Consider the following 15,278-nt stretch of genomic DNA (forward strand, 5'->3'; position numbering starts at 1 on the left):
GTTCGCTTAACACCCGCCGCGGGAGAAGTCCGTCGCTCGAGGAAAAGCCCCTGGATTCCCTGCGCGCCGTCCACGAATGCCCAGCCCAGCGGCCGAGGGGAGCCCTCAGTCCCGAGGACCCCAGGGTCGGCACCCCGGTGACACGAGGCAGAATAAAACCAGCGCAAAAAAAAAGAATAAAAAGAATAAAACCAGCGCGAGCACGCAGGTGAGGCACGCAGCATGACCATGACAACAGTCGTGATGGCTTCGACCAGTGACCCCGACTCACGCTGCTCACTGGTGGCAGAGGCCCGGTGGGAACGGGGGTCCTGATCCCGCGGCTCACCTGCCTTCCACGGCGAGCCGGGAGGGGGTCTGGCCCACGCAGACCCTTCCCTGGGTGTCCGAGGCAGGACAGCGCGCCCCACCGGGGGTCCCTCACAGAGCCCCAGGCCCTGGGCTCCCCGGTACTTTCCAAGGCCGCGTCGGGGCAGGTGGCTCCAGGTGACTCCGTGTGGGGGCAGGTGTGGGGCAGCCCTGTCGGCAGTGGCGATTGCCTAGGGCTTTCCGTCCTGGAAGGCTGTCCGGGGGGCCCAGGAGAGCAGAGCAGGAAGCAGGGCTTTGATTTTTGGGGTGCAGGGCAAAGTGGTGATGGCCCAAGTGGAGAGCCAGGCAGTGGCGATGGGAAACCAGGGGGAGGGGACTCTTGTCTCTGGCGTGTGTCGGGGACGATGGGAGGGAGGCGTGCAGGGTGGCGGCCACGCGCTGGCTTCGGCAGCGGGGTAGCGGTGGGCCACCAGCCGCGCAGGGGCCGCCAGGCCGGACTCGCTAAGAGGAGGCACACAAATGAGGAGCCAAGAACTTGCCAGTAGGATCCCACGGATTGGGCGGTGAGACGTGTAGGCAGGAGCCGACGGTAACGGTGGAGTTGTCCTGAGAAAGGCACAGAGAGCAAGCCCAGGCTGGGGGAGACGGTGGCTGGGGGGGCGCGGGAGAGGCTGGCGCAGTACAGGTGGGGCACCGGCCCTACCGAGGGGGCCCCTGGGGTCTGCGGCCGTCCCCAGAGATCGGGGGTAGGTCCTCCGTCCATAGCCCTGACTTCTTCCTACACTCGCAGCCCCGCTGACCGCTCCACACGAGAGCCAGCAGATCAGGGCCAGCGCCCCCCAAACCCCCGCAATGTCAGAGATGCACACTCTCGTCCCCGCCCCCCCGGCAGAGTCAGACTGCTGGGGGTGGGGGGACGGGGTGCGACCCTGGGTGTCGCCATGGCCCCCCCGGAGATCCTGATGCTCGCTCACATTTGAGGCGCGGCACCAGAAGAGGACCTCCCCGCGCCGGCCGCCCAGTAGACTCCCCGGGAAGGCCCTGAATGCCGAGGCGAGCCTCTCCCCCGGATTCTAATTCCATTCATATCAGTCTTCAGTCACTCGCCCAGGCGACTCCGCCACGGGCCTGGCACCATCAGGCTGGGGGAGAAAGGAGCAGATGGAGACGGAGAGAAGGCGGTTCCTGCCTTCACGTTCACGGTGGGGCGGGAGGGGATTCCTGTAGGGGATTAGAAACATTTGCTGAGAATAAGTGGCCCGCACGCAGGGTGGGGGCAAAAGCGTTTGGAGGGGTCACCGCAGCGGCGGGGGCAGGGACAAATCTCAAGGGCAAGCGGAGCTGACAAGGGCCAGCCAGCTGCTCCAGACACAGGCCGGGGAGGGGGCGCAGGATGCACCGAGCGGCAGGGGCCCCTCCGAGCACGCGGGTGGCTGACGGGCCGGGGGGACCCCACTGCCAGGTGCCACCTGAGAGCTCGTTCTACCCGTGTCCTGTCTACACCAACGCCTTACTCTGGGCTGGAGGGCACGCTGGTGCGACAATGATCCCAGCTGTCTCCCCGGGGGCGGCCAAGCACCTGGACTTTTCAGAATCCCAAGACTCAGGGCTTATGGCTCACCTGCATCTCACACCTGGGATTGTCCCTCCGTCCCTGTTCCAGTAACATGCGAATTCCTGAGGCCTGGCTGCGTGGGCCCGGGGCACCTGTCACCCACCTGCCTCTCTGGGACTGTCTGGTCCTGCCACTTGGCTGCCCACCCAAGCCAGCAGCTGTCTTATCCTCTCCCTGGACCTTCCACTTCTGTTGCCTCTCCTCTCGATTCCGTCTCCAAATACCCGGGTGACCCCCACCTCTCAACTTCTGCGGCCATTGTCCCCTCGGGCCTGGAGCAACCGTCGGCCGGTTTGTGGACTGGTCATCCTCCCGTCTTCTCCCCGTGTCCTCGACCACCTGGGCCCTCGCCCTGCCGTCAGCCTCCGGACTCCGACGTGCAAATCAGACCTTGTAAACCATCACTGAAAATAGCGCAGGAGCTCGAGGGGACTCTCAACGTTCGCAGGCCGTGAATTGTGGTTCACCCCGGAATTATCAGCAAAACACACCCTGTGCTTTCGCTTTGTCACCACTCAAGCTTTGTCACCAGACACTCAAGCGAGCCCCATCTGGCTGGTGGCCCTGGAGGAAAGGCTCGGCACACCCTCCCCGTGGTTCCCACCCAGGCCGCCCTCCAGGCCCGAGAGAGTTAGCCTTGCTCATCTGGACACACGGCTGCTGGCTGCTCCGGCTCCGGCTCGGGAAAGGACCAGGAGCGCCGGGGTCCCGCCTGTGTGACCACCCGCGTGACCCACTCTGTGCACGTGGGCTTGGCTTGCCACCCCGAACTGCCCCGCCCCACCTGGTTTGGGTGCAGGCGTGGCCTCACCTCACCTGTTCCGACTTTGTTGTCCAACCAAGCGCCCACAGTGACGGGGTGCAGTCCCCAGGTTGAGGGGCACATCGGGGAGGGGGGGAGGCTCAGGGACGCTGCACGGAAGGAGTGGCAGGACTCAGGGGACAGGCCTGCCCAGGGGTGTCCCGGAGCATCCAGAGGTCTCTCCCTGCAAACCTGCTACCGCCTGGGCTGCTTCGGCCTCGTCTCCCACTCACGGGTGCTGCTCTGGTCAAATGTAACCTCCCGGTCACGGGTGTCCCCACTGGGACCTGCCATCCCTATTGGCCTCCCCCAACTTCCAGGACATGTCATCAGCCAGACCCTGACCCTCCCTCGCTGGCCTCGGGCGTCGGGGGCGGGAGGGGCCGGAGACGTGCTAACCGCCAGGGGCTGCCCCGCGGGGATGCGAGCCCAGGCCCGTTGCTCTTGCCGACCGACCGCGAGGACAACGCGACCGACCGCGAGGACAACGCGTGGTTTGGTGAAACCTATCATTTCCCTCATCTTTCCCTGCAGAAATCCAAATGTCGCTCAGTAAGAAAACTCAAAACAGGGCAGCCTGGGGGGGAGGGGAGCTCAGCGGTTTAGCGCTGCCTTCAGCCCAGGGCCTGATCCTGGAGACCCGGGATCTAGTCCCACGTTGGGCTCCCTGCAGGGAGCCTGCTTCTCCCTCTGCCCGTCTCTCTGCCTCTCTCTGGGTCTCTCATGAATAAATACATAAAATCTTTAAAATTAAAAAAAAAAAAAAACCCTCAAAACAGCAGCAAACCTCAGTGGAACATGGCCCCCAAGTTTCCGTTGAGAATCGCCCACGAGGCCTGGGGGGCCACTTCAAAGGCTTCCTCGGTCTTCTCCAATTCAAAAGAATGTGTTTCCTAATCCCTTTAAATCAATCTCTTTATTCTTCTTTATCCTTAATGAAGACCTGCTCCAAACTTTCCCACGCACCGACCGGTTACCTGGAAGCAGACCGTGGGGAACGGGTCCTCTGCACCTGGGGCTGGGGTGTTCCCTCTCCAAAATCAAAGGGAGGAAAAAAAACCCACAAAGACACAGGCAGGGCTCACAAAAACTCGTTTTATTGCACCAGGATCTTGGCAACATCGGGGCTACCCCACCCCTGGAGCGGAGGCGCGGTGCTCGGGGACGTGGACTGAGCCCACTGGGAGGAGGCAGGTGCGCGAGGCCGCCCGGGACCCCCGGAGAGAGGCGACCCCGCCCCCCCAACACAAAGTTAAATTAAACCCACATTCTGAGTCAACCAAGTGACTGCTACTATAAAAGCTTTAGTTGTTCATATATATTTACATATTTACACGTCCCCTAGAGTGTGGACTGATTTTCGGGGCCCACCCTTCCCCTTCCCAGGTCGCCGGGCCACCTTGGGTGGCCGGGAAGGGTTTGCCCCGACGGAACAGTGATAAACGCCGTCGGTGGGCCAGTGCTCAGCACCGCCCGAGACACGAGGGCACGTTTTCTCATAATCACACAGCGGACAGGGAAGAGCCTGGTGCGGAGAGGAGGGAGCACGAAAAGACAGACTCTGCTGCAGACAACGGCTTCCCTTTCCAACTACAGAACGTCACAGAAAAACAGGGCCGTCCAGGAACGAAGGTCAACACTGAAAGGGGGAAAAAATGAGCTGCCCCTAAAGGCAGCTGCCTTCCCTCTGGGGCAGCTGACGACGCCCCGCAGAGCACCGGGCGGGGGTGGGGCGGCTTTGAACAAGATGCGGGAGAAGAGAGCAAGAGAGCAACAGCTCCCAGCCCGCACCCGGCCAGTGCCCCGCTCACTCCCCGCTGGGACCAGAGGCAGCCCCAGTTCTGGGCCCCCCGCATCATGCTTCGCCCCCACCTTTTTCAAAGGGAAATATGAGAACAGGAAGAAAAACCAAAAAGAAAACCCCACGAGAAAACATGAACATACCTCCTCGACCCCGACCCCCTTAAAAGGTAACAGTCTTTTCCGAGGCCTCCGGGATCCCCCGAGGCCCCAGGGAAGCGGCAAAGCTCAGGTGGCACGGGGGTGCCAGACCAGGCCGTCGGGGGGCCTCGGGCCATGAAGAGCCGCCGCGGGGGACAGGCGGGTCCACGCCAGACGTCGTCTGTCTCCGCGCATGGGGTTTTGGAGGAGAGGAAGTGGAGACGGGCAACCGGGGGGCCACTCTGGGGCTGACCTCTGTGCCTTCTGCTACTGGGTCACGTGTCTGTTCTCTGGGAAACGTCGCCTTGGCTGAGGGTTGCCCGTATTTATTAAACGACAAGTTCGCAGGCACAGCTTGAGCAAGATAAAAAAGTGATCTTCTTGAGTCTTACAATCATCTAAATTCAAAAGCACTCACAAAATTGAGCAAATAAAGCAAGTATTGCGTTTTAGGGAAAGAAAATATATTGCTAATGGAAGCCGCAGACCTGGTCAAAATGAACGTGTCTATTAAGTAGTAAAGTAAAAGGATTCTACCCCAAGACCACCACCTCGGTGAAGACCCGTGGGTCGCTGCAGCTGGGGGGGAGGGCAAAGCCGCCTCAGGGCCCAGGGCGGCTGCAGAGGCAGGCGTGTTGGCACACCGCTGCGAGCCTTCCGCTCTCCAGGATGGCCTGGAGTCTCTCGAGCAAGGGAGGGCCGCGCGGGTGGGGGTGCGGCGTGGGGTGGCCGGCTCCGCTCTGAGGGGGACGCGTAAGGCATACAGACAGCCCCTGCCCCGCGGATCGGCAGGCGCGGGACCGGACGGCAGTGCCGGCCGCCAGCAGCAGCAGCAGCGGGGACCACGCTCCCCAGAGGAGCCCGCGCTGGCGGGGGCGCGGCCGCCATCCTCCCCGCTCTCGCCCACAGACCGCACCGTCCAGGCTCCCAGCCGGGGTGCCGCCGCCCGCTCCGCACGCCACCGTGGGGTCTGCGCCGTCAGAGGTCCCGGGGCGAAGGAGCCCAGATCTGCGGGCCGTCCTGCAGCGGGGCCCCGACAAGGCCGCTCTTCAGTTCAGACGGACAGGGCCCAGGGACGGATCCCTCGTCCAGAGGCTGTGGGGCACAGAACACGGCTCCTGATGACACGGAGGCCCTGGGGGTCCCCCCGACACCCTGCAGCGCGTGTCCACACGGGCGACACGCATTAGGTGGCGTCCTGGACAACGCACGGCCTGCCCCACACGCTCCCCAGCACACACGCACACACAGACACTCACATCACGCTAGCGTACACCTCACCACGCACCCCACGCTGCATACACCTCCCCACACACACGCACGTGTACCAGACGCCCCCACAGCTCCCCGCACTAACCCATCTCGACAGCAGCAGGGTCAGCGGCGGTAGCTGAGGCTGGCAGCCTTAGCTGGATGAGTCACAGCCCAAAAGTTCCGTCTACTCTGAAGTTTCTGGAAGGCGTTGTAGGTTCTTTTCCTCTCTCTTTTGAACTTTTTCACTTTCTTTTCCTACACGGAGAAACCCCACGTGTCACGATTCCCCAACAGGGCCCTCCCGCCCCCGGTAGCCGGGGCCCCTAGTGAAGGCCCACTGGGTGGGGCCGCGGTTCTCGAATTGCTACGCAACAGGCTTACTCTTCCTAAGAGGGAGGAGTCCCCCCCCCCCCACCTACTAAGGAACAGAGCAACGGAGACAAGCGCCTCGTCTGTGGCCACACAACAGTCACAGGGGCCAGGCCGGCCTCTGAGCCTGGCAGAGCCAGGCACAAGCCCTGGCACCGAGGGGTTGCCAGAGGAGCCCCTCAAAGGCTGCTGGTCTCCAGAGGATCCTAGTCGTGCTTGAGAGTGAGCCTTTCGAAAAGATACTCGCCCAGCCCAGCCTGGGGGGTGGCCAGCCTGCGGAGGTTAGTCAGGTGAGCCTCGTCCTCGACCCCTTTACAATGTCACTGCCACTTCAAACTGCCCCAAAGGGTCCCGTCCTCCCTGCCCGGGCTTCAGCGGGGCCACCGTGAGCGCCCTGCCACGCCAGCAGCAGGCGCACCCGTACCTTCCCTCGATCGAACTCCTCGTCCCAGTCGTCGATCACCGTGGCCGCGCGGGCCCATCTGCTGTCCTCAATGGCGTCCTGGCTGACAGCCGACACCTCGCCGCCCCACGTCAACACTGTAACAGACCCGGGCGTCAGCACGGTCATGTACTCACTGCCAGAACAGCATCTACGATCCCATGGGCCTACTCCTGACACGTTGAGCGTGTTCGAGCAGCACCCTCGGGTGAAGTGGGCACGCAGAGAAGGACGAGGGCGGGCAGAGAGGTCCGTGTGCAGGACACTCAGGGTCTGTCCCTTAAATTCAAATCTTGTTCACTCTGTGCCGCCAGCCCCCCGGGTTTAGCTGCTTTCAAACCCACGCCCTCCCCGGAGAGACAAGGGTCCCATGTTCTTTGAGTCTGACGAAGTACAGCCGGATGCTTCCCGTGCCCCCCCCCCCCAGGAGGAGGCAGCGCTCGGGACCCCACACAGCACACCCACCCGGGGGGCTGCTTCTGGACTTCATGCAATGGTGGCAGTCAGGGAGCCCTGGGATGCCCGCGCCCCATCCCGACACCAGTACCTTTCCTCCCGTAAGCTTTATCTGACGAATACTTGAGCAGTTCCTGGAGCACGTCGCACCCCCTCTCTCTGCTCCAGGGCCCAAGAGGAGCTGGAGCTGGCTCTGCAATCACAGACACGGACGGACGTTTGCCTCTAATGAGGTACTTGATTGCCTCCCGAGGAGCTACCATCCAATAACTCTTGAAAAGCCTAAGACCCGGGATCCCTGGGTGGCGCAGCAGTTTGGCGCCTGCCTTTGGCCCAGGGCGCGATCCTGGAGACCCGGGATCGAATCCCATATCAGGCTCCCGGCGCATGGAGCCTGCTTCTCCCTCTGCCTGTGTCTCTGCCTCTCTCTTTCTCTCTGTATGACTATCATAAATAAATAAAAAAAAAAAAAATTAAAAAAAAAAAAAAAAAAAAAGAAAAGCCTAAGACCCAAGCCCCTGAAAGAAGGCTAAAAAGCCACACCTGGCAGCATGCGCCCTTGGTGATGCAGGAAGGGTGACAATGAGCCTCAGCAGGGACCGGAGGGTACGACAAAGCACTACAGCTCCCAGGGAGGCTGACTCCCAGCTCTGTCCTGGAAGAGCCTGGCCACCAATGACAGCCGGATGGTGGCAGCACGGACCACCCTGCTCAGGCTTCTAGAAACGGCCGCTGCCTGGTCCCCTCTAACCCCTCCAACTGCCACAACAGACTCCCCTCCCTCAACACAAGCCCAACCTTGCTCTCCTGGCCTCCAACTTATCAATGACCCCATGACCTCTGAGCTCGGCATCCGGAGTGCGATGCCCCATGGCCACTCCCTGCTGTCCACAGCACAGCCTGGCCCCAGGGCCACGCAGAGCCACCCGCAACACTCTGTCCCTCAGCCGTCAATGCCCTTCACTGCGGAGCCAACTCTTTAGATATTCAGGACAGAGAGCAAACAGAGGAGGGGCTGGGGCCCCGGGACCCTAGCACCCGCCCCAGGCAGCGGGCTCCGAGGCCCAGCGGCATCTCCCCGTGTCTGTGAGCTAACAGAGCGAACCCCACGGTCTCAGGACCACCTCCAGCTGCTCTGCTGCCACCTTTGTGCAGCCTTTCTTCTGACGTACTGGCCACCTTCCTCATTGCCGAGCCCTAGCGTTTGGTCTTTTTTTTTTTTTTTTCTTTAAGATTTTATTTATTTCAGAAACAGAAAAAGAGCAAGAGAGTGAGCACACAGGCAGGAGGAGCAGAGAGAGAGAGAGAGAGAGAGAGAATCCCAAGTAGACTCCAAGCCGAGCATGGAGCCTGATGTGGGGCTTGATCCCAGGACCCCAAGATCATGGCCTGAGCTGAAAACAAGAGTCAGACACAGAGCCAACTGCACCACCTGGGCGACCAACACAAACCACACCCAGCGGCCCGCTCACCCCCAGAAGCACTATCACAAGCAGATCCCCAGCTGCAGAGCAGAGCTCAGAGTGTGCGGCCATGCTGGTCCCCTCCCAGGCAGGGTGCCCTCTACCCTCCCCTTAATGGACACACGGTATCAGGAGAGCCCAGCTGAGCCCGATGGAAACAAGGACACAGAACCAGGAAAAGTCGCTAAGCCATGGGCACCGAGGGCCTGAGGACCCCAATAGCAAGTGGCCACGTCTTCAGAAAGGCCCAACTAGGGCAGCCGGGTGGCTCAGGGGTTTAGTGTCGCCTTCAGCCCTGGGCATGATCCCAAGGTACCAGGATCGAGTCCCACATCCGGCTCCTTGCATGGAGCCTGCTTCTCCCTCTGCCTGTGTCTCTGCCTCTCTCTCTCTCTCATGAATGAATAAATAAAATCTTAAAAAAAAAAAAAAAAAAAAAAAGGCCCAACTATAGCAACAGGCAGAGGAAGGTTAAGTTCTGAACTTGATCCTTCAAGTTCATGAGTCTAGTCCTGGACAAAAACTTCAGGCTGGAGGGCCTGCGACTTCTCCCAAAAGGAAGAGCCTTGAATAAGAAGAAACCGTGTATTCCGAGAACACGCACACGTTCACGTGTCCCTGTGCCTTCTCTCAGAGCAGCTTCAGCTGACTACACCCGGGGGGGGGGGTGCCCATGGGGACAGACTTAGGGCCACAGTAAGAGGTCCGCATCCCTGTGCTTCCCCTGGCACTACCCCCACCTCTAGACGTATGGCAGTCCTGTGCCCAGCCCTGCTCCTCGGGGCCCCCATGCCAGGGCACACACCCACGCAGCCCCAGCCCCCCCCCCCCCCCCCCCCCCCCGCTCCCTGCAAACGCATACCTGCTCGGTCCCCGGGGCGCCGGCCGTTCACAGCCGGTGGGGGCGGGCTCCCAGGGATCGCAGAGCCCCTCTGCCTCTCGCTCGGGCAGGCGTCAGGGTGCTCGTCCTCTTCCACTTCCTGCCGTGACTCCCGTGGTCTGTTTTTCTTTTTCTTTTTCCTTGGAGATGCTACCGTGGCCTCCACCTCGACGATGTCCAAGGGAGAGCAGCTCCTGGGAGTCAGAGTCAACAGTGAGCTCTGGGCAAGTGGAGGGTGGGAGTGGGGGTTCAGGTCCAGATACCCCAGGCCTCCCAACTGCATGGGCCTCAGGCCTGCAGCAGAGCCAACCTGAGAAACAGCCCCAGACGCGAGCAGGACAAAGCATGCCAGTGGTCCAGGGCCACAGCCATGCCCGAGACGTCAGAGCCAACTAGGGCAGGCGAGTCCTACAGGCCAGATGATGGGGCCACAGCGCCTGCTGACCTGGGGGCACGTGACCACCCGCACGTGGGGCTGGCCATGCAAGGATGCCATCCACTCACCAGCCCATCCACTTAAAGACGGTCACGTCCCAGAAACCCGGCCAGTACACTGGGTTTCCAGATGACCCAGCTAGGACGGACTGTGGTGCTGGTGGAGGTGCCGGGCTGCCCGGCTCCCAGCTCTCACCTGTGCCAAGGTGGGTTCTGCTGGAGGCGGTCTTCTGCACTGAGGCCCTCTGCTCCCCTCCGTCTCCTCTTCCTATTGCTCACATGGTGGCTGTCGGTCACGCTCCCCACCTGCTGGCCATTCTCTTGCTGCCGTCCACCATTGTCCTCTAGTCTGTCAGCGGGCACCTCTGCCCGGGCCTCCTTGCTGCACTCGAGACTCCAGGGCTGCTGCTGCATCTGCCCCTCCTGCAGGGGGGACACGTCCACGGCCTCCGTGCGCTTCCTCTTCTTCCTTCTCCTCTTTGCCAGAGAGCCTGCCCCTGCTGTGCATGTCTCTGAGCCCTGCCCCTGGCTCTCTCCCCTGCGGTTCCTTTTTCTCTTCTTACAGAGGCTCTGGGGGGACTTGCTGGCCTCTGGCAGCTGGTGTGGAGGGGCCTGGAAGTCCCCATTGACCTGAGGCGGGGGAGCAGGGGCGGAGGAGCAGCTCTGTGGGTCTGACGTCCCGGGAGGTCGGGGGCTACTGGACAGTGATGCGGAGCGGGGACCAATGGGGAGCTTCAGGTGGCTGGATGGTCTGGGAGCAGGTGAAAGCGCCCTGTGGAGACATGCTGCTCTGAGGCATAGGCAGGCCCCTCCTGTCCGCCCCTAGCCCCCTGCCCATCCAGGTAAGGGCTTCCCACCATCCTCCCCTCTGTGAATCTCAGATACATGTAAATTACACGGAGTTAGAAATGACACAAGTGATAAAATTCAAATTCACTGAAAATCAAAACCTCTCTCTTTGTTTTCTATCGCCAAGCAGTTCGAGGTATTTTTCCAAACTTGTATTATTGATCTTCTTTTTTGAAAGAGATTTGTTTTACAGAGAGCGAGCGAGAATGCACGTACACAAGTGAGAGGAGGAGCAGAGGGAGAGAGGGAATCTCAAGCAAACTCCTTGCTGACCACAGAGCCCGATGCAGGACTCGATCTCACAACCCTGAGGTCACAACCTGAGCCAAAAATCAAGAGTTGGCCGCCCAAGTGACTGCGCCACCCAGGTGCCCCAACTAATGCTACTAATTTTCAACATAAATGTGTTAGCAGAGAAGCCTCTCTAAAGTTGCCCACAAGCCTCAAGGTGTTGGCGCCAGGACGACAGCCTCTTAAGAAGGGTCAGTGCAGTTCTATACATCGTACACAAGGATTCTCCTCTGATTCGTGGGCTCTGGAAAATCAGGGAAACGGACTTCGCAGCCGATCACGTAGCAAGACGAGGAAGGGGCCGGACCCGGAGCTCCATTAGGTTAGGCTCTCTGACCCACGTCTTGCCAGCGATGTGACCTTGTAAGAGTCAACCTTCTGCTCCGGGATTCCCTCTTCTCATTGTGACCGAGTTACAATAACGCTGCCCTCAAAGGGCTACGGAATCAAACAGGACTAGCATTACCTAAACCAGGACAGACGCCTGAATGGCCTGTACTACTCACTACACTACTTACTGTTTTCTAGGAAGTTTTAAAAAAGATTGTATGTCCAAAATGAAAACAAACAAACAAACAGAGCAAATACCTTCCACATTTAGGGATCTACCACGTGCAAAAATACTGTGCTGGGTCCAGCCCGAGCAGGACGGTGGGAGGGGCTGCACAACAGGGGGTGCAGCAGGCAGCACCCAAAGGAGTGGCCGGATGGTGGGGAGGACACATCGGGGCCTGGGGAAACCCCAAACCACCCAAACCACCTCTTGGCCTCGCCTAGCTTCCTTCCTCCCCCCTCCCCAGCTGATGAGGCCCCATCAGCCAGTGGGCAGCCAAGTGTCAGTAACTCAGCCATGTGCCACTCAACACCCTAAGGGATATAAGCACCCCATGTCACGGGATGGGAGGTGGGTGTGTTGGGGAGCCCGAACAGAGCTCCCAGAGAACCACACGTCCCTGCTCTGGATGCCTGCCCAAAGCTCCGTAAGCCAGTGTGAGGGTTCAGCCAGGAGAGCCCATGTGGGGAGTCCCTGGGTGGGGCTAAGGAGTCAAAGAGCTCGGGGAGCACTGGTGGGAGATACAGAATGATACCGGCAGCAAGAAGACGCCCCTCAACGGGGTCATAGGTTTCTGAGCTCAAGCAGGGTCCTTCTGGGACTCCTGCCTTTCTCTTCTCCCATGGAATCCTGTCACAAGGCTGGGGAGGGATCCGCGGGCACGTCAGCACCCCGACACAGACACGGTGGAGGCATGGACAACGAAGACAAAAGTGAAAAGATCAGGACGGCAGAGACCAGACTGCCTCTGCCCAGCTGAAGCTCCCCCGCCAGATGGAGAGGGAGAAAACAGGAAGTCGGTGCAGGATAGGCCCTGTACCTGTCCAGCCGCACACCACCGTCCATCCTGCAAGGCTGGAGACCGCACGCGTCTTCACCAGCCAAGCACACGCTAAGCACAGGGGAGGAGTGGCCGGCCCGGGGGCCTGCGCCCACGGCTCACCTGATTGCATGGACAGGCCAGGAGGCGGCGGCGACGGGGTGAGTGGTTTTCCTGGGGTAGGTGAGCTCGGACAGTGGTGAGAGGGGCGGACGGAGGTCATTGCCGGCTGCCCTCCGCAGGGTGCTGGCCTGCAGTTATTGACATAAATAAAAACTTGGTGGTCTAAAAGAGGTTGCCGTGAGTGAAGAGGGAAAATAAAAATAAAATAAAAAATAAGATAAAAAAAAAATAAAAATGAAAGAGCCCAGAAAGAAGGATGAGGGGACAGAAGGAGAAAAAACGGGGGGAGGTGGGGAAGGGGGGAATGGTAGAAGAAGAATCAGAAGTGTTTTTGGTTAGAAACAAAAAGGAAAAAAGGAAGGAAATTTAAACAAAAATCTCAGCACAACAATTACATCATCGAGCTTCGTGCTACACACAGAGGTGCCAGCCAGCCCGTGTCCTGCCCGCCCCCTGCACCTGCCCCATCTTCCCCTGGAGGCTTCTTTAGGAAGCCTCTTCAGTCTACGGACAAATATGGGCACCTGCCACCTTGACCCGACCCCCAGCAGCCAGTGTTACCCCATCAGGGTCTCCCAAACGCCCGCCTTCGCCCCAGGACAGCCCTGTGTCATCCGCAAATGCCTGTGACGGCTTTGCTCCTCTGACCGGGGGAGCCCAAAGGCCCCAGCACAACTGCCCGCACCCCCAGACTAAAGCCAAACCTGCTCCTTGAGCCCTACAGACGTACTTCCGGCGGGAAGACTCCCACACACCCACCTTCTTGGCAGAAAGGGCCAGTTTTTTGGCTGGTGGAGGAGACATGATGCTTGCGGGCTCGGTGGCGGCGTTGCTCAGGACAGGGGCCTTGGGCTTCACTGCCTTGGCGTCGTCTCCGTTCGGCAGCGCTCTGGAGTGGCCAGCAGCGGAAGAATGTGTTCCCTGAGAATCACCCAAATGGGCAGCTCCACTCTTGGGCGTCTGGGGGGCGTTGGCGGGGTCACTGCTGGCAGAGTGCTCTGGACTGGAGCTGCAGGAATCCCTCCCGTCGAGCTCGGGGCTCGCGCCACCCGCCTTGGGCCCGTGCCCGTTGGCAGTCACTCGGGCTGGGAGCCTGGGTGAGGTAGAGAGGGCGGTACCCCTGCCGTCCCAGGAGCCCTGCCGGTGGCCCTCGCTCCTGCTGCTGTTCCCGTTGCTGGTACCATGGAACCCCTGAGAAGCTTTGCGTGATGGGGAGAGGTGCTGCAGGGGAGACGATTTCTTGACTTTCTTTCCAGGCTCATCCAGAATGGTTGGGGTGTGAGGGGGTGTCTTGGAGAGTCGGGGGGAAGGGGACCCCACGGGTGGCTTTGGAGGAACGTATCCATTCTGAGACTTTGGACCCGACACAGAGCCGTTCCTGGAAACGGGCACGCCAAGCTCTTCAGTGGCGGGCAGCTTCTTCACCGTCACAGGGTCTAGCCGCTGGGGGAGAGCAGAGAAGAGGACATGGTCACACCCTGGAGGGAGCACAGGCCGGTTCTCACCCTGGGTCAGAGAACCTTCAGCCCAGGTGGGATTCAAGCCAGACTATCTAACGGACACACGGCCAAGACACTGCTGCTTCTTTGAGCCTTTTCAGTACTTTGTGAGTGGTGCGCATGCGAGTGTATCTTTGAGTTCACCTCTACTGAAATTGGATGCTTCCCGTCAGGAGTGAAGAAACACAGACAAGTATAAAGGAAAAAACAATGCACCAGAGTTCCACCCACTGGCCAAGAGAAGCACTGGAGAACTTGCTGGCACCCCGTCTGCTTGTCCCCGCTCTCCCCCCAGGTGTGCCCAGTTCCACCTGAAGCAGCTTCCATATTCCTTTATTTCATATACAAAAATTCCCATCTTAGTTAATCCAATTTAAGATCTGTTTTCCTATGTTTTCTCTTTTATAAAGTCTTCTCTCTTCAGGAGGTTTACTGAGAATTAATTCACTACTACTTTCCTCCAAGTTTTTTTTTTTTCCTCCTTTTCCCCCTACATTTAAAAATAATTTATTCTTTACTTACATTCTTTCTAAAGAGAATACTCTTCCGCTGTACTATAAGACAAGCATTTAAGTTTCTGGAACTTACACAATGTTATTTAAAGTAAAATGGCTTTTGTGCGACTGTAGGGTGTGTGGAATGTTATCTCTATGATGTAAATATGTGTGGCCAGTGGCGTGGCCCCGTGGTATCGACTTCTGGTCTGGGCCACAGTGACGACCCTCTTGGCAACCAGGCCGTGGCTCTTCCTTGTCATGTCAATCCCAAAGCCTCTATTCCTCACACGTTGGCAGGGAAATGCAGATTTGCATAAAGGACTAAAGCCCTGCAGACTGTGAAGGTCCCGGCAGCCCGTGTTCCGATCTGCAGTCGGCAGAGGGGACTGGTCTGTTTTTGAATTATAAACTGTGTTGTAGTAAGGAAATTGCTCACTACTTTGCTAGTAAAACTGACTTTTAGTAAAAAATCCAAATACACACAAAAACACCTTCCAACAAAAATGAGGGTATTTCCCAACTGTTAATGTTTTACCACATTAGCTTTCTTGCTTGCTGGCTCCAAGCACTTATGTGCAAATGTGTACGCGTGGACATGTGACGGTTCTTTTCCTATCTGAATATATTTTAGACGTGATGTCCCTTTACTCCTAAATATGCCCGTGTACATTCCTAAGAAC

General features: G+C 59.1%; 1 protein-coding gene across 2 annotated transcripts in view; it reads right to left on the reverse strand.

Annotated features, from left to right (window-relative positions):
• Positions 1-3,807: 3,807 nt before the first annotated feature.
• The window catches only part of USP36 (ubiquitin specific peptidase 36), a 34,078-nt gene continuing 22,607 nt past the window's right edge, over positions 3,808-15,278 (reverse strand). The window contains exons 13-20 of one of the 2 annotated variants that reach the window (XM_041726146.1): positions 13,362-14,045; positions 12,603-12,730; positions 10,163-10,717; positions 9,514-9,725; positions 7,280-7,381; positions 6,715-6,830; positions 6,025-6,176; positions 3,808-5,762 (exon numbers count right to left, since the gene is read on the reverse strand). In XM_041726146.1, coding sequence (XP_041582080.1) covers positions 6,045-6,176; positions 6,715-6,830; positions 7,280-7,381; positions 9,514-9,725; positions 10,163-10,717; positions 12,603-12,730; positions 13,362-14,045 — 1,929 coding nt within the window. In that variant the 3' untranslated portion in view covers positions 3,808-5,762; positions 6,025-6,044. Of the gene's footprint in view, positions 5,763-6,024; positions 6,177-6,714; positions 6,831-7,279; positions 7,382-9,513; positions 9,726-10,162; positions 10,739-12,602; positions 12,731-13,361; positions 14,046-15,278 lie in introns of both variants that reach the window. The other variant, XM_041726145.1, reaches the window with a different exon arrangement.

Source organism: Vulpes lagopus, chromosome 12, assembly GCF_018345385.1.
Source record: "Vulpes lagopus strain Blue_001 chromosome 12, ASM1834538v1, whole genome shotgun sequence".
Lineage (NCBI taxonomy): Eukaryota > Metazoa > Chordata > Mammalia > Carnivora > Canidae > Vulpes > Vulpes lagopus.